This window comes from Mesoplodon mirus (genome assembly GCF_964341445.2).
Source record: "Mesoplodon mirus genome assembly, chromosome: 16".
Taxonomy (NCBI): Eukaryota; Metazoa; Chordata; class Mammalia; order Artiodactyla; family Ziphiidae; genus Mesoplodon; species Mesoplodon mirus.
The window spans coordinates 29,383,683-29,411,606 of NC_138992.1; the positions used below are offsets into that span (position 1 = coordinate 29,383,683).

The 27,924-nt window shown below is 35.8% G+C and overlaps 1 protein-coding gene across 8 annotated transcripts in view; it reads right to left on the reverse strand.

The window, feature by feature from the left end:
• Positions 1–1,103: 1,103 nt before the first annotated feature.
• The window catches only part of OXR1 (oxidation resistance 1), a 446,853-nt gene continuing 420,032 nt past the window's right edge, over positions 1,104–27,924 (reverse strand). For 5 of the 8 annotated variants that reach the window (XM_082601051.1, XM_082601055.1, XM_082601056.1 and 2 more), the window contains 6 exons: positions 17,151–17,231; positions 15,070–15,195; positions 14,133–14,285; positions 5,347–5,442; positions 3,850–3,923; positions 1,104–1,716 (listed from right to left, as the gene is read on the reverse strand). In XM_082601051.1, coding sequence (XP_082457177.1) covers positions 1,581–1,716; positions 3,850–3,923; positions 5,347–5,442; positions 14,133–14,285; positions 15,070–15,195; positions 17,151–17,231 — 666 coding nt within the window. In that variant the 3' untranslated portion in view covers positions 1,104–1,580. The remainder of the gene's footprint in view (positions 1,717–3,849; positions 3,924–5,346; positions 5,443–14,132; positions 14,286–15,069; positions 15,196–17,150; positions 17,232–27,924) is intronic. The other 3 variants (XM_082601053.1, XM_082601054.1, XM_082601058.1) reach the window with 1 other exon arrangement.

Sequence of the window (27,924 nt, forward strand, 5' to 3'; positions counted from 1 at the left end):
TAATGAGAGCTTTACATAAACAAGGAAATGATGCCCTGTATTTCTATTCATATTCGGCAATAGCATATTCAATAGATTATCAGATTTTCTTTTTCATTAGCATTATGCTTTCTTTAGATAATTATCTAAACTTTCAAAAGATCTAAATATATCCAAGTACTATACAACTAAATCTACTTAAGCCAACATATTTGGCTTATAATTTCATTTTTAGAATAATTTAAAGTGCTATAAGCAACCTGGCAATCAACACTTTCTATAAGAACAAAACTACCTTTAAACATTAATTTACAAGATAATATACAATGTTTACCTGGAATAGCTGAAATTTCAGCACAAGGTCACTGTCACATGTATAACGGCAGGATTTTTTTTGCATTACACGAAGCTTTGAAATTAACTGATGAATTATTGCCACAATGGCTTATTATTGGTTTCCTACAAAAGAGGATAAGAACTACTGATATATTTTATCTTTTCTTTTTTGTTTTTTTGAGGTCACTTGACAGTAAGTTTGCATATTCAACAAGTCTACTGAGTTACAATATTCTACTATAATCATTGCCCTTTTATAACAGCAAATGCTAATGGTGATTAATAACATATACCACTCAAAAAAAATCACAAGGCTTTTTGTTTTTTTTTCTTTTGAATAGGAACCTTATTTTGGGAGTTGGTGTGCAACAATGCTAAAACAACAGAACTATAAAACAGTATACCTAACACAATATGTTGACGAAATATGCATCTGTTTCTTAGTTTTTGTAGTTATGATAATGCCCTGCTAAGCTACAAATATGTAAATAGTATATTTTCTTGCTTGATATATTAAATTCAGTAGAATCATCAAGTTCTCATTCTCCTTTGTCATTTTATAACTCTTTATCAGATAATTCAACAATGAAAGCATATGCCCAAACCTGCAGATCATGTGCACTGTGGTCTATTACAATCAGAATTCTCCTCAAATTTCATTTTTATTAAAATAAAATTGAGAATACAGCCAAAATTAATAAAGAGAATGTTGTACTGTGAATTAAAACTAGAACTCAGTGGTCTATGAAGTATGCATTGTTTTGGCATGTGTTTTTTCCTTTATAAGAATAACTAAGCTGAGCATGTCCAAAAGTCACCTGTGCCACCCTCACAGATACAGCAGTACCTAGTCTTCATTCCCTCAATATCCCAGGTTAGACTACTCTACTAAAACAATCAATATAGTTTAAAAAATAATAAACCAAAATAGGTTCAACAAAAGAGCACCATCCTATTAGGAGACTGAGAAAACATGGATTATAGATGAGGTGGTCACTATGATCAAAATGCTACCAAAATTCTGACAAAACCTAAGCTGTTACACTGCAGGGACCCACGCCATGGTCTAACCCTAAAGACCTCTGGGACAGAAACATGATTTTAAAAATAAATTCCAAAATTATAGCTGTAAGAAATGGTGACATGAACTATTTTTAAAGCATGAGTTACATGTTACATTGTATTGCTTCTTAACTTTCCAAACAATGCTTGTTTGTCCATGTCAGGTTTGGGCCATTATCCTGCTAAGAGAGAGAGCACTATATTCATTCAAAAGCCCAGATTTCAATGTCTTGGATAAAGAAGTCTTCCTTCTTAGAAAGTGTATGATTTCCAAATGTTTTACAAGAATGGCTTCTTCCGTGGTAGAGATCTCCATCAAGCCACAGGGCAAATTCTCCCCTGTAATACATAGAAGAAAATAGTTCTAACAAAAATCTTTTAATACTTATGCCCTAAGGTGTAAAAGAATAATTGCAGAGGTTGTAAAATATTAATTTAATGAGACATTTCAGTATTAAACAACTCTAAAAATCTTTTTTTCAAAACCATTCCCTACTCCTTTCCACACAAAGTGGCACAAGGCAACTTTGTTTTGTTCATATCCCATTATAAAATCACTTAACATATAGATCAAGGAGTAAGATGAACCCTCTAAAATTATAGAATTAGCTTTTGAGGCTATTCTTTGCCTGGTATTATGAATTTCTCTTTGCTGTTTGGTTTTAATATATTTAACATGAGTTTCTTAGAGACATGAAAACTCCCTATAATCTAAAATAAAATGTATGGTTAATGTTAAGGGTTCAATCTCTAACTCACAGCTGAGGAAACTTTAGACTTGAGCTGTTCAAGGTCCCACATGTGATTTATGTTGAAGCTGGAATTTGAATCAGGTCTATCTGACTCCAAAGCCTATATTCAGTCCATCACATGATTTCGATTTCATTGGGGCTCCTGTTTGGAATTCTGGAATATCAAGTCCTTATAGCTCCCATTTTCTGAGACTGTACTCACCTTCAAAGACTGTAAACTTGTCTTAATTTGTTATCAACTGACCCAATGGTTAGTTCAGCTTGCTGGAATCATGTTGCATCATTAACACTAAGTTGCAGCAAATATCTAATGACATTGTGTACATTACTTTCAAAGACTGAAGGCACCCTTAACAGCTTGAAATTATAAGCCACTTGCTTGTGAGGCTTTCCTGGAGAGCTAACTGAATCACATGTAAGACCACCATTGGAGTAGGGCCAAATGACTCTGCCTTCTCCCCAAATATAAAGGGTGTAATTGGAACATATAAACATTATAAGCTAATTCCAACAACTAAAAATAACATGGTTTTTAGTTACCTGGTTATGTCCTTCAGAGAAGGCTATCATAACCATGGTTAATTTTTAATCACTGAAATCATGTCTTCCAAACACCTATCTACAGAGAAGTTGTAAGAGAATTTGTTAGAATCACTCAGGATGATGAATATTCAGGCTAACAAGATTCTGTGACCTGAATGAATTATTATTATATATCCTCAAATGTGGGAAACAAATAACACTTCTATAAATTTGGGAATTATTTAGCATACATTATTCTCATCCTGAAGGATAGAGAGAAATAACAAATGAAGGAGGTCGTGTTTGCTAAGGGCTAGTTGACAAGTCTAGGCTAGGAGGCAGTAGAGCAAGCTACCCGCAAACACCATGAAGACTAAATGAAGTTGGAATACCAGAACAGAAACACAAAGTTCCTCACAATGCTTGCTATGCCAAAAGAATCAAATCAAACTGCTGATTACTCATACTGTTAAAAAAAAAAAAAAAGAAAACAAGCCCTGAAAAATTGGGGGGTGGGTCACTAACATTTTTAACAGGAAAACAGATTTCTATTGTCTAAAATATCAATCCAAGTAGTCTCCAGGGTAGAATAACATGAAAAATTTTGGACCTTTTTTATAAATTGAGAGAAAGAACATACCACCATGGTTTTTTGAAAATTTGAGAAGTTCTAAGGGATTAGTGTATTTCTCTTTCAACTATCAAGAAGCCACTAGACTTTAAAAGAAGGGTTTTAATCAAAAGGGTTAATCAAAAGGGTGATGAATCAACTAAACAGCATTTTGAGAGTAATATTCTACCAAGAGTTTCAAATACTACACTCAAGCACCTTCTTGCAAATATTATACTTTCTTAGTCATAATATATAAATTAGGATTCTAATGTCAAAACTTTCCAAAGATAGCTGATTTTATAAATAACACAAATGAATTTTTTTTTTTTTTTTGCGATACGCGAGCCTCTCACTGTTGTGGCCTCTCCCGTTGTGGAGCACAGGCTCCGGACGCGCAGGCTCAGTGGCCATGGCTCACGGGCCCAGCTGCTCCGTGGCATGTGGGATCCTCCTGGACCCTGGCACGAACCCGTGTCCCCTGCATCAACAGGCGGACTCTCAACCACTGCGTCACCAGGGAAGCCCCACAAATGAATTTTTAAAGTTTCTTTCAAAATCTCACAGTCAAATGTTCAAGAGACTTACCCTCCACCACCAAAAGCTAGTGAATCCATGTCTCCTTTGATAAAAAACATATTATCTCCTGTCCACTTAAAGACCTACAAAAATGACAAAAGCTTTAAATATGTAGATGAAAATATCACTATCTATGTGAATTTCTCTTTTCTGACTACAAGAGTTCGATGGTTAATGAGAAAAGTTAAAGAAAGTAGAAAATTAGTTAAAAACTGAGTAGATGTCATTAACTTTTATTTTACCATCAAATATAAATATACATTAATTTGATAATGTTTTAACATTTTGATATAGGGCCAAGGTCTTTTCTTTGGGTATGAATTTGCCTATCATTATTCTCACAGAAGCCTATAGCACGTGTTTATGCTTTCCAGTTTCAATTTCTTTAAAGAGAAGTGAACATAAAAACACTTGAGAAATTCAAGGGTAAAACTTCTAGATGTTAACATTCTTAAATATTTTTAACCTATCATGGAAGTTCTACCTAAACCTAATACAACATCAATTTCTAGCACCTCACCTTTATAAAAGTTTTCTGAAGTACTCATTATAGTTTTCAATAAAATAAACTTTAGCACTCACTTTTTCATAGATATACAACATTTATTTAATTACATTATTAGTTACCAGGTAGAAACAGCATCATAAAAAAGGATTGGAAACAAGTATAACTGAAACTTCAAAAATCTGTAACAACTACAAGCTTCCAGGTAGCTGTAGGCATCAGTTGATATGTTTTATGGAAGGAATGGAAAGCACTAGTTAATCTGGTGAGCCACTTAAACCCAAATTTGTTAAGAGAGTTCGTTCCTACTTTGTTATCAAATCTTATTTTGTTCATTATAGAAACTGTTCCTAAAGACAATTTTTTAAAAAACCAACTGTGCTGATTCCTATTTTCAAGGTTATAATTTCATCTCTTAGGTACTGTCTGACATGTTGAACCTGACTGTACCAGAGACTCTGAGATTGCACTCAATGCTTTAATCAGAGTTACACATTCACTAAAATTCATGTATTAAATTTCAGATCTCATTGGCATTAGAATGTATCTAATTTTAGTCAAGTCACAATAAAGAAAATGAAATCAGGTAATCACTTTGGATTTAACCCCAAATAATTTGTTTTTTAAGTTTTCAAGATTGACATCATTAAACTTATTTGGTCATTAAAAGTTTCTAGAAATTTTACAATGATAATTAATAAACAAAACAGTAATAATGATGTGTACTCCTTACTGAGACCATGATGTCTTTCTGGTACCACGCCAAGTATTACACATATATGATTCTCATTTAATTTTTAAACAACCTTGTTACATTTTATGATCTCCATTCTAACCACTGGAAAGTTGAAGCTCACAATGGTCAAAAAAGTGCTTGGTTATCAGTTAGTAAAAGGCAGAGATTGAGAGTCAAATGCAAGTATGCAGGACTCCAAAGTGAATGTTCTTTTCAAGATGCCACCTCTTCACAAACTGAATATAACTGGAATAACTGTTCTTACCTCAAATTGTGGACAGAATGTAAAAACAAAGGTCTCTCCAGTACCATAAAAGCCATCACTTACTTTAAATGGCTCAGATGCCAATGCACCAAAAACCTAAGGATAAAAAAGGCATGTTCAATGACGTGACTATTAATTTCTTTCGGTAAGCACTGCCCCATTATATATGTTTAAGTAAAATGCAAAAAGCTTAATTTAGCATAGTTTTGTCTACTTGTACTTAAAAAGTGAAACATGACCAGTTGTCACACAATTCATATTATTGTCAGGTACAAAGCATATCAGTTTCTCAGTGGGAAAAAACCAGTTTTTTCCTAGTTTTGAAATCTAAAAACATGTCTATTGTAACAAAAAGATAATCTAAAAAAGTGGTAGCCACATTTCAGCATGACAATGTACACACAGTGAGGACAACATGCTGTTGTGGTACTGTAGCACTTACGACAGCAAAAACCCTTCAGTATGGGTAAACATTCTACTACTAAAAAGCTTTGCCAGTTTCCTCTTCATTAGACACTAAATTCCACGAGGACAGAATTTCCATCTGAATTGTTTGGTCCTGTAATGCCTTGGCTTTACACAGTACACGACACACAGTAGATACCCTAAAAAAAGGATGAATAAATGAACAAGAGGCCTGGACAAGTCATTTCAATGTTGTGGGTCTAAGGTTCCAGGTCATGAAATGGCAAAGTAGAGTTCGATGATCTCTACAGTCACTATCTCTCCTAATATTCTACTTCCAGACTCAATTTTTAAAATAGACTTTTCTTATTGTAAGGTGTGTATGTATATACACATACATACATATATATATATATATATAATGTAATCATACAGCTCAATTTGGAATCATCACAAAGCAAAGTCCCATTTAACCTTCATGCAGACCTAGAAACAGGACATTACCAGCACCCCCAGAAACACTGTACCACCACCTCGACCTCCCAAAAGGAAGCTACTAGGTCTGACAATAGCAAAGACGTGTTTTACCCATTTATGAACTTGCTGTTTCAGGAATAACCAAACTTTCTCTTCCTTATCTGGGACTTTGTTCTTGGTCTCATCCTCACACAATTATCTTTATTTATTTTGAAAATTTTATTTATTTTTTTGCTATTTTTAAAAAAAAACATCTTTATTGAAGTATAATTGCTTTACAATGGCGTTAGTTTCTGCTGTATAACAAATTGAATCAGCTATACATATACATATATCCTCATATCTCCTCCCTCTTGCATCTCCCTCCCTCCCACCCTCCCTATCCCACCCCTCTAGGTGGTCACAAAGCCCCGAGCTGATCTCCCTGTGCTATGCAGCTCCTTCCCACTAGCTAGTTTACATTTGGTAGTGTATATATGTCCATGCCACTCTCACTTCATCCCAGCTTACCCTTCCCCCTCCCTGTGTCCTCAAGTCCATTCTCTACGTCTGCATCTTTATTCCTGTCCTGCCCTTAGGTTCTTCAGAACCATTTTTTCTTTTCTTTTTTTTTAGATTCCATATATATGTGTTAGCATACGGTATTTGTTTTTCTCTTTCTGACTTACTTCACTCTGTATGACAGTCTCTAGGTCCCTCCACTTCACTACAAATAACTCAATTTTGTTTCTTTTTATGGCTGAGTAATATTCCATTGTATATATGTGCCACATCTTCTTTATCCATTCATCTGTCGATGGGCATTTAGGTTGCTTCCATGACCTGGCTACTGTAAACAGAGCTGCAGTGAACATTTTGGTACATGTCTCTTTTTGAATTATGGTTTTCTCAGGGTATATGCCCAGGAGTGGTATTGCTGGGTCGTATGGTAGTTCTATTTGTAGTTTTTTAAGGAACCTCCATACGGTTCTCCATAGTGGCTGTATCAATTTACATTCCCACCAACAGTGCAAGAGGGGTCCCTTTTCTCCACACCCTCTCCAGCAATTATCGTCTACAGATTTTTTGATGATGGCCATTCTGACTGGTGTCAGGTGATACCTCCTTGCAGTTTTGATTTGCATTTCTCTAATGATTAGTGATGTTGAGCATCCTTTCATGTGTTTGTTGGCAATCTGTATATCTTCTTTGGAGTAACGTCTGTTTAGGTCTTCTGCCCATTTTTGGATTGGGTTGTTTGTTTTTTTGATATTGAGCTGCATGAGCTGCTTGTAAATTTTTAATCCTTTGTCAGTTGCTTCATTTAAAAATATTTTCTCCCATTATAAGAGTTGTCTTTTCGTCTTGTGTATGTTTTCCTTTGCTGTGCAAAAGCTTTTAACAGTTTCATTAGGTCCCATTTGTTTGTGTTTTTATTTCCATTTCTCTAGGAGGTGGGTCAAAAAGGATCTTGCTGTGATTTATGTCATAGAGTGTTCTGCCTATGTTTTCCTCTAAGAGTTTTGTACTGTATGGCCTTACATTTAGGTCTGCAATCCATTTTGAATTTATTTTTGTGTATGGTGTTAGGAAGTGTTCTAATTTCATTCTTTTACATGTAGCTGTCCAGTTTTCCCAGCACCACTTACTGAAGAGGCTGTCTTTTCTCCATTGTATATTCTTGCCTCCTTTATCAAAGATAAGGTGACCGTGTGTGTGGGTTTATCTCTGGGCTTTCTATCCTGTTCCACTAATCTATATTTGTTTTTCTACCACTACCATACTGTCTTGATTACTGCAGCTCTGTAGTATAGTCTGAAGTCAGGGAGTCTGATTCCTCCAGCTCTGTTTTTCTTTCTCAAGATTGCTTTGGCTATTCGGGGTGTTTTGTGTTTCCATACAAACTGTGACATTTTTTGTTCTAGTTCTGTGAAAAATGCCATTGGTAGTTTGATAGGGACTGCAATAGATCTGTAGATTGCTTTGGGGAGTATAGTCATTTTCACAATGTTGATTCTTCCAATCCAAGGACATCTCTCCATCTATTTGTATCTTCTCCATCTATGTGTATCTTCTCTCCATCTATTTGTATCTTCTTTAATTTCTCTCATCAGTGTCTTACAGTGTTCTGCATACAGGTCTTTTGTCTCATTAGGTAGGTTTACTCCTAGGTATTTTATTCTTTTTGTTGCAATGGTAAATGGGAGTGCTTCCTTAATTTCTCTTTCAGATTTTTCACCATTAGTGTATAGGAATGCCAGAGATTTCTGTGCATTAATTTTGCATCCTGCTACTTTACCAAATTCATTGATTAGCTCTAGTAGTTTTCTGGTAGCATCTTCAGGATTCCCTACATATAGTATCATGTCATCTGCAAACAGTGACAGCTTTACTTCTTCTTTTCCAATTTGGATTCCTTTTACTTCTTTTTCTTCTCTGATTGCTGTGGCTAAAACTTGCAAAACTATGCTGAATAACAGTGGTGAGAGTCTTGTTCCTGTCTTGTTCCTGATCTTAGTGGAAATGGTTTCAGTTTTTCACCACTGAGAACAATATTGGCTGTAGGTTTGTCATATATGGCCTTTATTATGTTGAGGTAAGTTCCCTCTATGCCTACTTTCTGGAGAGTTTTTATCATAGGTGCTGAATTTTGTCATCTATTGAGATGATCATATGGTTTTTCTCCTTCAATGTGTTAATATGGTTTATCACATTGATTGAGATGCATATATTGAAGAATCCTTGCATTCCTGGGATAAACCCCACTTGATCATGGTGTATGATCCTTTTAATGCGCTGTTGGATTCTGTTTCCTAGTATTCCGTTGAGGATTTTTGCATCGATGTTCATCAGTGATATATTTCTGCAGTTTTTTTTGTGACATCTTTGTCTGGTTTTGGTATCAGGGTGATGGTGGCCTCGTAGACTGAGGTTGGGAGAGTTCCTCCCTCTGCTATATTTTGTAAGAGTTTGAGAAGGATAGGTGTTAGCTCTTCTCTAAATGTTGATAGAATTTGCCTGTGAAGCCATCTGGTTCTGGGCTTTTGTTTGTTGGAAGATTTTTAATCACATTCTCAATTTCAGTGCTTGTGATTGGTCTGCTTATATTTTCTATTTCTTCCTGGTTCAGTCTCGGGAGGTTGTGCTTTTCTAAGAATATGTCCATTTCTTCCAGGTTGTCCATTTTATTGGCATATAGCTGCTTGTAGTAATCTCTCATGATTCTTTGTATTCCTGCAGTGTCAGTTGTTACTTCTCCTTTTTAATTTCTAATTCTATTGATTTGAGTCTTCTCCCTTTTTTCCTTGATGAGTCTGGCTAGTGGTTTATCAATTTTGTTTATCTTCTCAAAGAACCAGCTTTTACTTTTATTGATCTTTGCTATTGTTTGCTTCATTTCTTTTTCATTTATTTCTGATCTGATCTTTATGATTTCTTTCCTTCTGCTAATTTTAGGGTTTTTTTTGTTCTTCTTTCTCTAATTGCTTTAGCTGTAAGGCTAGGTTGTTTATTTCAGATGTTTCTTGTTTCTTGATGTACGACTGTATTGCTATAGACTTCCCTCTTAGAACTGCTTTTGCTGCATCCCATAGGTTTTGGGTCGTCGTGTTTTCATTGTCATTTGTTTCTAGGTATTTTCTGATGTCCTCTCTGATTTCTTCAGTGATCTCTTGGTTATTTAAGAGTGTACTGTTCAGCCTCCATGTGTTTGTATTTCTCACAGATCTTTTTCCTGTAATTGATATCTAGTTTCATAGTGTTGTGGTCGGAAAAGATACTTGATACGATTTCAATTTTCTTAAATTTACCAAGGCTTGATTTGTGACCCAACATATGATCTATCCTGAAGAATGTCCATGAGCACTTGAGAAGAAAGTGTATTGTGCTGTTTTTGGATCGAATGTCCTATAAATATCAATTAAGTCCATCTTGTTTAATGTATCATTTAAAGCTTGTGTTTCCTTATTTATTTTCATTTTGGATGATCTGTCCATTGGTGAAAGTGGTGTGTTGAAGTCCCTTGCTATGACTGTGTTACTGTCAATCACCCCTTTTATGGCTGTTAGCATTTGCCTTATGTAGTGAGGTGCTTCTATGTTGGGTGCATAAATATTTACAATTGTTACATCTTCTTCTTGGATTGATCCCTTGATCATTATGTAGTGTCCTTCTTTGTCTCTTGTCATAGTCTTTGTTTTAAAGTCTATTTTGTCTGATATGAGAATTGCTACTCCAGCTTTCTTTTGATTTCTATTTGCATGGAATATCTTTTTCCATCCCCTCACTTTCAGTCTGTATGTGTCCCTAGGTCTGAAGTGGGTCTCTTGTAGACAGCATATATACGGGTCTTGTTTTTGTATCTGTTTAGCCAGTCTATGTCTTTTGGCTGGAGCATTTAATCCACTTACATTTAAGGTAGTTATCGATACGTATGTTCCTATTACCATTTCCTTAATTGTTTTGGGTCTGTTATTGTAGGTGTTTTCCTTCTCTTGTGTTTCCTGCCTAGAGAAGTTCCTTTAGCATTTGTTGTAAAGCTGGTTTGGCGGTGCTGAATTCTCTTAGCTTTTGCTTGTCTGTAAAGGTTTTAATTTGTCCATCGAATCTGAATGAGATCCTTGCTGGGTAGAGTAATCTTGGTTGTAGATTTTTCCCTTTCATCACTTTAAATATGTCCTGCCACTCCCTTCTGGCTTGCAGAGTTTCTGCTGAAAGATCAGCTGTTAACCTTATGGGGATTCCCTTGTATGTTATTTGTTGCTTTTCCCTTGCTGCTTTCAATATTTTTCTTTGTACTTAATTTTTGATAGTTTAATACGTGTCTTGGCGTGTTTCTCCTTGGTTTTATCCTGTATGGGACTCTCTGCGCTTCCTGCACCTATTTCCTTTCCTATATTAGGGAAGTTTTCAAGTATAATCTCTTTAAATATCTTCTCAGCCCCTTTTTTCCTCCTCTTCTTCTTCTGGGACCCCTATAATTCAAAAGTTGGTGCACTTAATATTGTCTCAAAGGTCTTTGACACTGTCCTCAATTCTTTTCTTTTTTTTTTATTCTGCTCTGTGGTAGTTATTTCCTCTGTTTTATCTTCCAGGTCACTTCTCCGTTCTTCTGCCTCAGTTATTCTGCTATTGATTCCTTCTAGAGAATTTTTAATTCCATTTACTGTTTTGTTCATTATTGTTTGTTTGCTCTTTAGTTCTTCTGGGTCCTTGTTAAACGTTTCTTGTATTTTCTCCATTCTATTTCCAAGATTTTGGATCATCTTTACTATCATTACTTGGAATTCCTTTTCAGGTTGACTGCCTATTTCCTCTTCATTTCTTTGGTCTGGTGGGGTTTTACCTTGCTGCTTCATCTGCTGTGTATTTCTCTGTCTTCTCATTTTACTTAACTTACTGTGTTAGAGGTCTCCTTTTCGCAGCCTGCAGGTTCATAGTTCGTTATTTTTGGTGTCTGCCCCCAGCGGGTGAGGTTGGTTCAGTGGGTTTTGCAGGCTTCCTGGTGAAGGGGACTAATGCCTGTGTTCTTGTGGATGAGGCTGCATCTTGTCTTTCTGGTGGGCAGGACCGCATCCGGTGGTGTGTTTTGGGCTGTCTGTAAACTTGTTATTTTAGGCAGCCTCTCTGCTAATGGCTGGGGTTGTGTTCCTGTCTTGCTAGTTGTTTGGCATAGGGTGTCCAGCACTGTAGCCTGGTGGTCATTGAGTGGAGCTGGGTCTTTGCGCTGAGATGGAGATCTCTGGGAGACCTTTCGCCGTTTGATATTATGTGGGGCCGGGAGGTCTCTGGTGGACCAATGGCCTGAACTCAGCTCTCTAACCTCAGAGGCTCAGGCCTGACACTTGGCCGGAGCACCAAGACCCTGTTAGCCACATGGCTCAGAAGAAAAGGGAGAAAAAAAAAGAAAGAAAAGAAAGAAAGAAAAGAAAGGAAGGAAGGAAGGAAAGAAAGAAAGATTAAAATAAAGTTATTAAAATAAAAAATATATTTAAAAAAATTAAAAATTAAAAAAAAGAAAGAGAGCAACCAAACCAAAAAACAAATCCACCAATGATAACAAGTGCTAAAAACTATACTAAAAAAAAAAACAAAACAAAGCGAAAAAAAGTCAGAACCCTAGGTCAAATGGTAAAATCAAAGCTATACAGACAAAATAACACAAAGAAGCATATACATACACATTCACGAAAGGAGAAAAGAAAAAAATATATATATAAAAGAAAAGGAAGAGAGCACCAAATCAATAAACAAATCTACCAATGATAATAAGCTCTAAATACAAAACTAAGGTAAACATAAAACCAGAAACAAATTACATGCAGAAATCCAACCCTGAGTCTATAGTTGCTCACAAAGTCCACCTCGTCAATTTTGGAATGATTCATTGCCTATTCAGGTATTCCACAGATGCAGGGTATATCAATTTGACTGTGGAGATTTAATCCACTGCTCCTGAGGCTGCATGGAGAGATTTCCCTTTCTCTGCTTTGTTCGCACAGCTCCTGGGGTTCAGCTTTGGATACGGCTCCGCCTCTGCGTGTAGGTTGCCTGAAGGCATCTGTTCCCCACCCAGACAGGATGGGGTTAAAGTAGCAGCTGATTAGGGGGCTCTGGCTCACTCAGGCCAGGGGGGAGGGTGGGGTTCGGAATGTGGGGTGAGCCTGCAGCGGCAGAGGCCAGCATGATGTTGCAACAGCCTGAGGCACGCTGTGCGTTCTCCTGGGGAAGTTGTCCCTGGATCATGGGACCCTGGTAGTGGTGGGCTGCATAGGCTCTCAGGAGGGGAGGTGTGGATAGTGACCTGTGCTTGCACACAGGCTTCTTGGTGGCTGCAGCAGCAGCCTTAGCATTTCATACCCGTCTCTGTGGTCCGCGCTGATAGCTGCGTCTCGCGCCTGTCTCTGGAGCTCGTTTAGGCGGTGTTCTGAATCCCCTCTCCTTGTGCACCCCGAAACAATGGTCTCTTGCCTCTTAGGCAGGTCCAGACTTTTTCTCAGACTCCCTCCCAGCTAGCTGTGGTGCACTAGTCCCCTTCAGGCTGTGTTCACGCAGCGAACCCCAGTCCTCTGTCTGGGGTCTGACCTGTGAAGCCAGAGCCTCAGCTCCCAGCCCCCACTAGCCCTGGCCGGTGAGCAGACAAGCCTCTCAGGCTGGTGAGTGCTGGTCGGCAGCAATGCTCTGTGTGGGAATCTCTCCGCTGTGCCCTCCGCACCCCTGTTGCTGTGCTCTCCTCTGTGTCTCTGAAGCTTCCCCCCACCCACTTGCCATATCTGCCAGTGAAGGGGCTTCCTAGTGTGTGGAAACTTTTCCTCCTTCACCCGTCCCTATTCTTTTGTCTATGTTTTTTTTTTTCTCTTTTGCCCCACCCAGGTACGTGGGGAGTTTCTTGCCTTTTGGGAAGTCTGAGATCTTCTGCCAGAGTTCAGTACGTGTTCTGTAGGAGCTGTTCCTCATGTAGATGTATTTGTGGGGAGGAAGGTGATCTCAACGTCTTACTCCTCTGCCATCTAGAAGCTATCTCTCACAATTATCTTTAACTTTCTAAAATTTACCCACATTTCAAGACTGTCAATTTCCACTATTTCCCTGAACCTCATTCTTATCTCCCTCAGATAGAATGAACAATCTTTTACTTTTTATAGATTCTAACTATACTAGGCATATTTTGCTTGGCTTTAGAGATACTCGCATACTTTAGTATTCTCTTCTACCAGATTATAGTTCCTTTGAAGGCAGGAACTGTTTAATTATTCATGCTCATATCTATACCTCTGTAGGACTCAGCATTGCCTTGCATATCAAAAGCACTCAATAATTACCAGTGAAGCTTAATAAAATGTACTAATGAAAATTTTTATCAAAAGAATATGCTAACATTACTGTTACTACCATCTCTTAAAAGGTAAGGTTGTTATTTTTCATACCTGCCCATCACTGTCTTTAATCACCATCAGCACTGGAGTGTCTAAACCTGTCATTGTTCGATAAAGGGTCTTCAAGCTTGTACCATGCTTCCCAGTACCATAAACAAGAGTCCATGGATAGCCAATTGTTCTTGGTGGAAGATGCTTGGTAAGCTTTGAAAAATAAATTGTTAACACATACTCAATAGTTGCTTATTGTTAATCTGTACGATACTAATCCAGTTGGAATTTAATAGTACTTTATAAAATGCAGCTTACAAAAATAACAGTAGAAAATATCATTGTCAAAGATACTGAGATGCTTGAAGAATAACTGTACATTTCTCAGTATGAAATATTAATTGTTCATTAGGAAAAGAAACAGTCATACCAAACAATATACAGATTAGAATAGAGGCAAGAAACATGGATTACTTATTGTTTGCATCCTCTGTATCAAATTAACACAAATATGTGATGAACTGTTAGCTTGATTATTAATAACCTCTCAAATCCAGAGGCAGACTATCAGAATTAGAAATCAAGCTTCAATATGTTGTAACTGTATGGCTTTGAACATTTACATAACCTCTCTGCACCCAAGTTTCTTCACTTACAAAATGTGACAATAAGAGCATCCAACTCCTACAGGGGCTGCAACAACTACATTAGATTGCCCATATAAAGTAAGTGACTGGCACACAATAAGAAATTAAATACTGGCCATTATACTGTCTCACCTAAATTGCTACTGTAATTTATTTTAATGTCTGCTTACCCAAATCTCCTAATATCTTCTATTACAGTAGTTGCTATATTTTGTTTACTTTCTCTGCATTGAAGACTAAGACTAGGAACAACAGCCCTGCTTCTTCAGTTTTCAAAACAACTGAAAACAGGCTATTTTATTCTCATGGCACGTACTCAGAAATGCACATATGTGGTGGGTATGTCATACCTTTTCAATTTGATCTGGCAGTAAGAGTTCACTGGGATCACTTAGGTTTGGTCGAAAAGATTCAGATTCCAGGTCTGCTTTCACTGGAGTAACCTGCTTTGAAGTTATATCTTCCCTTGTAGTAATCTAAAGAAGTAAACAGCAACAACATATTAATACAGAATGGCAACCAACCCTCAAAAACTTTAGCATTTTGAGAGAAATAAAACCTTATACCTTAAAAAGGTGTCTAAAGCTTTAATTTAGGATTTTAGAATAGGCAAAAGATGCTCCATCTAATAACAATGGCATGTCCAATGCAGAAAAAGTTTTTTTATAAGCAGACATTTTTCTCATCTACTACATGAGGAAGGACAGGTATTGAATGATCAACTCCACAATGCTGGTAAAAAGAGGTAAGTTGCGTGGAAACTTTAATTTTTCTGTTCAAGGGCAAAAAATGAGCCAGCTAGCTTACTTTTTATCTGTGCTATTTAAAATATGTGAGATTATTTTTTCATGGTAAACATAAAATTTGCCAAAAGTAATTAAGAAAAATTCCTGGGTGCCAAAATTTTAATTAAAAAAATAGTACAAAAAAAAAGTATAATGTTTCATTGGTGTGCATGTGTATGTAAATTTATCTGCTTCATTGAAAAGGTTACCATTATTTTTAGAAATGCCTTTTTAATTTTTACTTTCTAAACATGAAATTTTTTATCTAGCTGAACCAAACAATACATTTAAAAGTTAACTTTTTCACAAACTTATTTTTTAAATTAGAACAATCTGATGCACTAAAAAGTATGTATGCTTTTGCTTGATGGAAATGATCTCACTGATATTCTTAAAATGATAAAAATGTTGATTAAATCAAAACAAATTCTTACACAATTTATTCTGTTGGTACTTCCTCCTATTAATTTTATTTTCATATGTAAAATGGAATAATATTAGAAAATAAAATATATGAAACAACAGTGATATTCTTAAAGTGACAGAAACGATGATTAACTTAAATTCCTGTACAATTTATTCTGTTGGCACTTTTTCATATTAATTTTATTTTAATATATAAAATGCAGTAATATTAGAAAATAAAATATATGAAACTACTGTTGATGAAACTTTTAAATTGGAAAACAGAATTCTATTGCAGCAGATAACTAAAATGCAGCAATTCTCGACGACTGTGATTCCACGCAGGAATGAAATCTTGCTAAATTATTTTGTTCCTTTAACAGATTTCTTACCAAACCTAAACAACATATATTTTCAACCAATACATGTTCTAGAACTGTATTGTTTTTTGATGAAAACTATATTAATTCTTTCACATCATCATCATGTTTTACCCTTATTTTGATGATGTGAAAGGTTAAAAAAAAATCCAAGGCAGCATGAAAAGCATTAAAAGAAAAAAATTCAGGAGTTCTAGCAAAGCCATGAAAGCGTATCTCATTAACAGGAAAACATACAATAATACACAAAGCTGAAAAATGAGGTCAAATATATAGTTCTTATTCCTGAAAAATCACAAAGATTATTTCACAGAATTTTAAATAATTTACCTAGTTGTAGTGCCTAATCTATACTATTCCGAAGTATTTCTAATACCAATCAGGAAAACCTAAAACCTAAGGAGAAAAACAACTCATCTCATTATATATTTGATGTAGGGTTGATACAACTGAAATAGCCTTAAAGAAGAGAACCTTGCTATCCGTTAATTTTTTAAACATTTTCCCACAGTACCACATCTTTCGGATTCCATTTAGTAAAGATTCAACCTCAAACCCAAGACATTCTTCCAATGTAAAATGAAAACTCCTCATCAATCTAAGAAATACAGTACTGAGAACAGTTCTAAAATAACAGAAAATTCCTCTGAACATTTTTCAAATGAAAAGATGCCAGAAAAGATATTCCTACAGCTCTTCAAGGCAATACTGTACTCTTTAACACAAAAGGAATTTTCTGATGGGGTATTTTAGTGCTGCAGTCAAAACGAATCCTTCAAAAGAGAGATTTGCCCTGACAAAAGACACTGAGAACAGGGAATATTCAATCTCTGGAGGGGTTTAAACTACTGAAGGGGGCACCTGGAGACGTCTGCAGAGTGTGCGCAGTTCTTCAGTATTTAGAGCATCGATCCTGCGGTGATACTCAGCCACTGACACTACCTGAATATGGAGACAGGAAGACAATAATTCCACTGACAGTTGAGAAAAACAGCCAAAACAAAACAAAAATTGGAGAAATTTAAATGGGAAAGAGAACTGTAATCAGGATTTCTTTCCCCACTCCATGCTGAAAATCCAAGATATTTATATATTAAACTACGGTGAAATACACATGAATGAATTTAACTTATTAACTACTACATCCAACTAACTACTAGTACACAACTTAAGGTTCATATAGACAGAATTTGACTGAATAAATAGAATTACAGTCGTTTATAAAAGAAACGCTATATAAAACATAACATGCTTTGCTAACATTAAAGATAACATCTAAAATCTAACTGTCTTGCAGTTTACAAAGAAAATGGTAGTTTCAACTCTCCCCTTCAAATCAGTTTAACTCAAACATTAAATCCTAATGGCAATGCTGGAAAAATTTCTTCTAGGCAAAGGTAACAAACACACCCGTGCTATATGATCTGTATCAGAACAGAGAAGTGGGGGAGCAAGAAAAAGATATGAAGTACATTTTAAAACCTAAGACAGTAAGAAAAATTAGCTCCAGAAATAGAAAATTAGATTTTTAAAAGCCTATCTAATAGCATTCTCAAGCATGTCCACTTAGTCTTTCTAAATGATCCTGAACTGAAAGTTTTTGCCTTTCCTCTACAGTAATTCTTTGTAGTTGGTACTGTAGCAGTTATTTGTGACTAAAACTAATGACTTTCCTACATTCTAAATTTCTAAGGGAAATTCTATATCTTCTGTAATTGCCTAGACCAGTCTCTTGCACAGTGCTGAATTTGAAAGCCACGTCTGACAGATAAATATTATTATAAAAAGCCCACGAAAACAGACAAGTTTCCTCAGACTGACACAACAGCTACAGCTTTTTCAGATCATGACATAATTCCCAAAACAGTAAGCATAATATAGTGAACTCTGGTGGTGCTATAAATATGTGCTGAATTCTCCTGACCTATGACAAATTCCTCTTGTGATCAATCATGTGTAGAGGTTCTGGCCACAAAATGCAGTTAAACCAAATGACCCATAAAAGGTTTAGATTTTTAAACTAACCTAGGTTTTAAAAGGTTCTTGTTCCAGTCAACTAAAACGAATTAGCTACTTCTATGAAGAGCTGTAAACTTGTTGAAAGCAATGAAAGACATGATGATAGAAAAAAGGAAAAGAAACTGAACAGATTTTCCATTCTGGCCATTATTATTAGATTGACTTTTGAAAAGCAAGAATGCTTGCAATATGATAGCTGACTCTCTACTTACAAAGAAACCCAAAGTAGTTATGATTTCAAGCTCTGGGGAATCAGATGGACCTAGGTTTTCCCCCTTCCTTATCTATTTCTCCATAAAACAGTGGAAATAATAATAGTACATACTAAATAGGGTTTTTGTGTAAATAAAACAAAGAAATGAAATGCACATTAAGGACTGAGTATAGTGCCCACCATAGACTAAATAGGGGTTAACGCTACTTTTACTTAATTTTCCATCAATTACCCTAAGGACTAAAGGATAATGTTGAAGAGTCTCCATAGTTATTTTTGGTTTTTATTTTTGATATTAAAGTATTTCAGTTTTAAGAACTCAACTATTTTGTACACTGTTTATTCTGAAAGTTTAATTTAAAAATATTAAAGATTTTTCAATTAAGAACAACAGAATTTTCAATAAAGATGAAAGAAAAATTAGGTACTAAAAGTAAAAAAATAAAAATCACAGCTTGCTTTTCTAAGACCAGCAAAAGAAATCTCTACAAAATATTTAATGACAAGTTATATCTTTCTTCCTTTTTCCTATGGCACTCAGTCTAATCGAGAGTTTCCTAGACAAGAATTTTCAAATTATATGACTTAACTATTCCTCTGCATTCTTTCTATTCCTCTACTCAACACTGATTTTACACTGAAAGCTCTTCCTTTTACCATATAAAACACAGTTCCTGGATGAAAGTAAAATTGAATTTGCTCACAAAACGGATCAGTTATAATCTAATTGTATCAACATCACTTAAGAGTAGAAATCATCAGTGAGGGAACCATAAACTGCCATCATAAGTATAAGCTTATAACATCTGGTAGTCATAGTTTCTTTAATGTCACAAATCTACTTTCCTCATTCATTTTTTTTTTTGAACTGTATTCCTTTCTGGAACTTATAAACTCACCATTTCCTTACCTTTAAATATTTACTCATGCTGTGATGAATGATGATATACAGTATTGTCAAAAGAGTAGGTGAACTAATAAAGAAAAAGGATTTGAAATCAAATGACTATGATCTTGGGTGGCCTCAGCCTGCAGCAGCTTCAAGCAGGATTTCGGTTCCCCGGCCAGAGACTGAAGTCAGGCCTCAGCAGTGAGAGCGCTGAATCCAAGCCACTAGACCACCAGGGACAGTGGCCAGCGACAAGGTCCCTGGCTCGTCGGCTTTGTAGAAATGAGTTCCCAGAGATGAAAAGTAGTGAAAAAAGTAAAGTGTTTATTAGGAGGAAAAAGCGTATGTATGAATAGACTCACATGGGCGGACTCAGAGAGTCAAGAGTCGTGTGCTCATAGTAGTTTACCTCACTCGTATGGGGCATTTCTTCTGGGTTCCCTTTGGCCAATTATCTTGCTTTGCCTGGTTCTGAGTCTGTAATTGGTTTATCTCAGGGTCCTCCCACGTGTGCGCATGCGTCTCTTAGCCAGGATGGAATTCTAAAGAGGCCTATGGGTAGGTTGACATCACTTACTATGGGGTGACGCCCCCTCCCTTTTTGACCTCTGTGGAGCCTTTCTGCGCATGTGTAGTGGGAAAGGTCTCCTTGACTCTGAGAATGAGAAATATGTGGTCCCTTTATCTTTCATCTGGGCAGAGCTTAGCTTCTCCTTCCTCCTGCTATTGTATTCATCTTGGAGAGTCTGTCCACAGGGGATAAACTCCAGCTGCTCAGCCTGGGGCCCATCTATCTCCTGCCTCAACTAGAGAAATATACTTCCTCCTCTCAAAATAAATGAATAAAGAGATATAGATTCCTAGTATATATGGTGGATCTGGAATTAGTCTCAAATTAATTTTTAACCCCTTGGTAAATCATACTCCATATACAGAATGTATTACTTTATCCAAAAGATTAAACCTAAGTGGAACCATTTTCCAGATTGCTACAAAATGTCCTGTATCACACTCCCAATTATTAAAGGCACACAGTTGAGGAAATCAAGACCTTCTAACTAAAACTGTATTCACTGTCTGGCTAAAAAGTCATTTCCTGAGGAGCAAAGTGGTTTGCCTATACTGCTATATCCCATCTGCAGAAACTAAGTACTATGAACTACCCTCTGCAGAATTAAGTGCTATTCTCTAGTCTCTTCAGTTTTTGACAAAGGGCTCTCACAAAGTGAGAGTGTTTATTTTCAACAAATTACAAATGTAAAGGCAGAATTAAATCTACCCATCTCTATTACAAAGAGACTAATAACAACAGCAACCAGAACAGAAGCTGAAAATAGAGGAAATGTATAGTTGCTGAAAATCCCATGAATAAGAACATGCTGTCCTAAAAAGAAAAGAGCTTCAGTCTAACATCGGTCTAAGAGTCCTTCTTCCAGGATATTCCAGTATTCCCCCCTAAGATTACACCATAAACAAGCCAAAAACCTCCCTTCCCCCAACTGCCTTGCAGACTAAAAAAGATATCTGTGAATGTGCAATTTTTATTTCTCACTTATGCCTTACTTTTATTCCTTAGTAAAGGAAGATGGGGTAGAAAGAAAAATGTTACTTAACAATGCCATTTATATTTTACTTTGGAATCCAAAAATATTTTTTAAAAGGAGGAAATTAAAGTTGAGCTGTTGTAGCTAACAAAAAAGGGCATACAACAGCATCCTGAAGTTACGTAACATTCTGTTCTATATTTCATAATATATGACAAAGCCTTATCACAAAATAAGACCTGGATTATGTTAAAACTTTACTCCTTTTTGCCTTAAATTAAAACTACTGTTTTCAAAATACACTTCCGTAACTTAAATAAAATATAAAAGGAGCAAATAGAGAACCATAAATTAGGTAACTAGAAAGTAGAATTAATAGAGGGAAAAAAGGATTAAATCCAGTATGAATACAAAACAGAACACATTACTGAAGTTTTGATTTGAAGAAATCTTTTATATTTAAAATTACATCCTGTTAAGTATATCTGCAGATGACTCACATAGAATTTCATAAGAAGGCAGATATAGTCACTGTTCTTTTAGTCAAAAAGAAACCTGTTAACTACTCAAAACCATTCAATTACAATATGTATATATTATACTAGCCTCATGGAACAATAAACGTAAGAAGTGAATTTCACAAAAAGGGAATAATCTTGTTTTCCCCACAGCATATCAAGGGAAAAGAACACTCATTACATAATCTTGAGATATATTAATTCACTATTATAGTTGGAGACTTCAAAACTCCTCTATCAGTAATTTGCAAATCTGACAGAAAATCAGTAAGGACATAGCTGAACTGAACAGTATTCTCAATTAGTTGGATCTAATTGACATGTATAGAATACTCCATCCAACAACAGCTGAATACATATTCTTCTCAAGCTCACATGGAACATTCACTCAGAACACATTCTGGAACATTAAACATACCTTAACAAATATAAATCATAAAGTATGCTCTCAGACCACAATGAAATTAAACTAGAAATCAGTAACAGAGAAATAGTACAAAAATCCCAAATTACTTTAGAACAACACACTGCTAATTAACACATAATCATTAAAGTCTTGGGAGAAATTTAAAACATTCTGAACTAAAAAAAAATATAACTTACCAAACTTTTGGGATACAGTGAAAGCAGGAATTAAGAGGAAAATTTATAGCACTGAATGCATATGTAAGAAAAGAGAAAGATCTAAAATCAATAATCTCAGCTTCCATTTTAGGAAACTAGAAAAAGAAGAGCAAATTAAATCTGAAGTCAAAGAAAAGAAATAATAGAAAAAAATCAGAGTAGAAATCAGTGAAACTGAAAACAGAAAATCAACAGAGAAAACTCAACAAAACCAAAAACCAGTTCTTTGGAAAGATCAATAAAATTGATAAACCTCTAGCCAGGCTAACTAAAATAAGAAAAAGAACACACAAATAAATTATATCATAAATGAAGACAGGCCATCATTATTGATAATAAAGAAAAATAAAGGAATATTATAAATAACTCTATACCTACAAATCTGAAAACCTAGATGAAATGGACCAATTCCTTGAAAGACACAAACCACTAAACTCACACAGAAGAAACAAATCATCTGAACAGCCCTATATCTACTAAATAAATTGAATTAGTAATTAATAGCCTTGCAAAACAGAAAGTACCAGGCCCAGTTCTAGCCAACTAAAATGAATTAGCTACCAGTAAACATCAAGGTAAACCTATGAAAAGCTATGCAAACTTGTTGAGCGTTATGACAAACACGATAATAGAAAAAAGGAAAAACTGAACAGATTTTCATTCTGGCCAATATAATTATATTGACTTTTGCAAAGCAGAAAGGCATACACCACGGCAGCTGATTTTGTACTTACAAAGAAACCCAAAGTGGTATGATCTCTAGCTCTGGAGCATCTTCAGTGAATCCAGATAGATTCACTAGTGAATTTAATTAAACATTTAAGGAAGAAATTATACTAATTCTCTACAATCTCTTCCAGAAAAACAGAAGCAGAAAAAATACTTCCCAATTCATTCTATGAGGCCAGCACTACCCTAATAAAAAATAAACAAAGACATTGTAAGAAAGACAAACTACAGACCAATATCTATCATGAACATACATGCAAAAAAACCTCAACAAAATATTACCAAATTGAATCCAACAATGTATAAAAAAGATATCTATACAGTGACCAAGTGGGATTTAATTCCAGGTATGCAAGGGATATTCAAGGTATTTCAACATTTGAAAATCAGCTGATATAATCCATTACACATAAATAGATGCAGAAAAAGCATTAGTCAAAATCTAACATTCATTATAAAAACTCCCGGCAACCTAGAAATAAAGGGTAACTCCTGGAAACATCTAACGAAAAAATCCTACAACTAACATCATACATAATGGTGAAAAATGAAATACTTTCCCACTCCTATTCAACATTGTACTGGAAAACATAGCTAATGCAGTAAAACAAGAAAAAGTCACACTCCTTAGTATTTACCTAAATGAGCTGAAAACTTAGGTCCACATAAAATCTGCACATGAATGTTTATAACAACCTTTTATTTAGTATAAGTGTCAAAACTTGGAAGTAACCAAAATGTCCTTCTATAGGTGAAAAGATAACTGTGGTATCCTGAGAAAATGGAATATTAAATGTCAGCACTAAAAAGAAATGAGCTATCAAGCCATGAAAAGACAGGGAGGAACCTTAAATGCATTTTACTAACTGAAAGAAGCCAATATGAAAAAGCTACATATGATATGATTCCAACTAGATGATACTCTGGCAAAGGCAAAACTATAGAAAGATTAAAAACATCAGTGGTGGGCTTCCCTGGTGGCGCAGTGGTTGAGAGTCCACCTGCCGATGCAGGGGACACGGGTTCATGCCCCGGTCCAGGAAGATCCCATATGCCGCGGAGTGGCTGGGCCCGTGAGCCATGGCCACTGAGCCTGCGCGTCCGGAGCCTACTGCTCTGTAACGGGAGAGGCCACAACAGTGAGAGGCCCGCATACCACAAAAACAAACCCCCCCCCCAAAACCAACCCCCCCCCAAAAAAAACCATCAGTGGTTCTCAGGTGGAGGGAAGGAGGGATGAACAGATGGAGCACAAGGCATTTTGAAGGCAATGAAACTACACTGTATCATCCTGTAATGGCAGATACATGTCATTCCACAGAATGTGTAACACAAAGAGTGAACCCTAATGTAAACTACAGACTTTGGGTGATAATAATGTATATTAGCTCATAAATTATAACATGTACCACATGTTATATATAATAATATAATATATATATATTATATATATATAATACAAGATGTAAATAACAGGGGTACTGTGTTTGGAGAGAAAGGGGTATATGGGAGCTCTCTGTACTTTCCATTCAATTCTTCTGTAAATCTAAAATCTCTAAAAAATAAAATCTATTAATTAAAGAAAAACAGGGAAAAAAAACAGGCAAACACAAAATTCAGGGAGGTAGTTACCAATTTGGAGGTGACATGAGATGAGATAGAGAAAGGACACATAGGATGATGCACTTTCATTGGTAACGTTCTAGTTCTTAAGTTGGGTAGTGAATGAGTGAGTGGGATCACAAATACTCATTTTATCATTATGTAAACTTACATAACTTACATATGTAATAAATATGCTTTTCAACTACCAAGTCAAATACATAAAGAAAAAATATTCTACACTGAATATATGTGTATATGTCCTTTTTTCAATTATGTTGTGACATAATTAGTAAGATGTTTTATACAATAAGGCATAAACACTAGTTAAAAAACTTCCCATGAATATGTACTATAGGTAGGCAACATAGTATAGTAGGTTTAGCTGTAGAACTCTGTCTTAATTCTGATTCTGTATAATAGTCGTTCCTACATATGCCTGAGGGATTGGCTCCAGAAACCTTCACAGAAACCAAAACCCATGGATGCTCAGATCCCTTATAGAAAATGACACAGTATTTGCATACAATCTATGCATATCCTCTCCTTAAATCATCTATATATTACTTATAATACCTAATACAATGTAAATGCTATGTAAATAGCTGTCAGCATTGTGGCAACTTCAAGTTTTGCCTTTTGGAGCTTTCTGGGATTTTTTTCCCAAATATTGTTAATCTGTGGTTGGTTGAATCTGCGAACACAGAACCATTGAATGCAGAACTGGTGGATAAGGAAGTCTGATTATATTAGTTTTGTGAACTTGAGCAACCGTACTTAGTCTCTCAATTTTTGGTCTTTCAAATGGAGATAATAATCATATCTTAGGCACTTTATGAGGAATAAATAATAGTATGTGTAAGATATATATAAAGTAGAAAATGATACAGCAAATGTACAAAATAAATGTTAATCCCCTTCTCCTAGTTATAGTCTGAAGATTTTGAGAGCACGTATAGCAAAGAATTTAAGGGCACAGCTTATAGCCAGAATAGAATGCCTGAATTCAAACCACAGCTCTGACCTTTATTGGTCAGAGTATGGCTGTTATATGCCTCTGTTTTGTAAAATGAAGGTGAAAGCAGCAATATTTCACAGGTTGAGGATTAAGTAAAAAACTCATGGTAAGTGTATAGTGTCAGTATAAGTAATTATTAATATTTTAATCAGTGTTATGATCATTAGCTGAGGTCACTGGAAAGAGTTTTACATTTAAATTTGTTCTTCTTAAAATTCTACCTGTGGGCTAATTTCTATACAGATGTAAGTAATTCATCATGTGTGTTTTCAAATATAAAAACCTAAAATACAAAAAAAATTCATCTTGTCATATATGAGGGCCTAAAAACAACAAAAAAAGGAAAAGATGAGAAAATTCAGTGAAGTATTGATAGAAAAAAATGATGTTATTTAATATTTTGTGACTTTAATCTGATTAAACTTATACCCTTATAAAATAAGCTTATAACCTTCACATGAATTACAATTTATTGACAGACACTAAAAAGGCAGGATATAGTATATGGGTATATCAAATATACAAACAGCTTCAAGTAAATGATTAGAGATTAAAGTTTAGGTTATTTATCAGAATAAACTCTAAAACAGCCTTTAAAAATAAAGAAAACATAGCAAGATGGCTGAGCAGAAAGACCCTGAGCACATGAGCACACCAAAATTACAACTATTTACAGAACAAGTATCAGTGAAACAGACCAGAACCTATCAGAAAAGATCTTTTACAACTATAGATATAATGAAGATGGGCAGCAGGGGTGGAGTCATGGTACAGTCAAGACCATACCTCTGGTAGGTGAACCAGAAACAGAAGAATAATTATTGCATAAGTTCTCCCCAAGGAGTCTGAGCCCCACATCAGGCTCCCAAACCCAGGGGTATTGGGCTAGAAAGACAAGCCCCCAGAATGTTCGACTTTGAAGGCAAGTGGGGCTTCCTTTTGGGAGACCCAGAGGGTTGTAGGAAATAGAGACTTCACTCTTAAGAGGGCGTACACACACTGGGACTGGGGACAGAAGCAGTAATTTGAAAGGAGCCTGAGTTAGACCTGCCTGTTGATCTTGGAGTCTCCTGGAGAGGCAGGAGGCAAAAGGAGCTTACCTTGGGGACACATACACTGGCAGAAGCCATCTTTGGGAGCTTGTTCTACCATGGGGACACTGATGCTGGCAAGTGCCATTTGGAATCTTCCCATTACCTTATTAGCACCTGAACGCAGCCCTGCCCACCAACCTATAGGTACCAGTACCAGGTGCCTCAGGCCAAGCAACTAACTGAGCAGGGACACAGTGCCATCCAACAGCAGACAGGCTGCCTTAAGAACCCCTGAGCCCACAGCCTCCCCTGTACATTGCACAGCCTACCAGAGGGCCCACCAACCAGTACACAGGCACTAGACTTGGGACCAAGGTAATGATCAAGATATGATCAAAGAACTCAGGAGAAAAACGGATGAACAGAGTGAGAAATCATAAGTGTTTAACAAAGAGTTAGAAAATATAAAAGAACAACCAAACAGAGGTGAAGAATCCAGAAAGTAAAATGAAAAATACACTAGAAGGAATCAACATTAGACTAAATGATACAGAGGAATGGATAAGCAAGCTGGAAGACAGAGTAGTGGAAATCACATAAGTGGAACAGAAAAAGAGAGAAAGGATAAAAAGAAATGAGGACACTAAGCAATCTCCAGGACAACATCAAGTGTGCTAACATTCGCATTCTAGGAGTCACAGAAGAAGAGAGAAGAAAGGGGCAGAGAAAATACCTGAATTTGGGTAATGATTAGGTAATCATTGAATACTTCCCTAACCTAGGAAAGGAAACAGACATCCAGGTCTAAGACACACAGAGTTCAAAACATGATCAACCCAAAGAGGACCACAGCAAGACACACTGTAATTAAAATGGCAAAAATTTTAAATAAAGAGAATATTAAAGGCAGCAAGGTAAAAGCAACAACTTTTATACAAGGAACTCCCATAAGACTATGAGCTGAATTTTTAGTAGAAACACTGCAGGACAGAAGGAAGTAGCACGATATATTTTAAATGATGAAAGGGAAAAACCTACAACTGAGAATACTTTACCTTGCAAGGCTCTCAATCAGATTTGATGGAGACATTGAAAGTTTTACAGACAAACAAAACGTAAAAGTGTTCACCAAATCAGCTTTACCAGAAATGTTAAACGGGCTTCTCTAAGTGAAAAAGAAAAGGCCACAACTAGAAACATGAAAATTACTAAAGAAAAAAGCTCATTGGTAAAGGCAAATAGGTAGTAAATCAACTGCGTAAAAGCTAGTAGGAAGGTTAAAAGACAAAAGTAGTAAAACCATCTATATCCATGATAAACACTTAAGGGATACTCAAAAGAAAAAAGTGTTAAGTATGTCAAAAACAGTAAACGTGAGGAGAGAAGAGTAAAAATGCAGGGTTGTTGAAATGCGTTTGAAATTAAGAGAACAGCAATTTAAAAT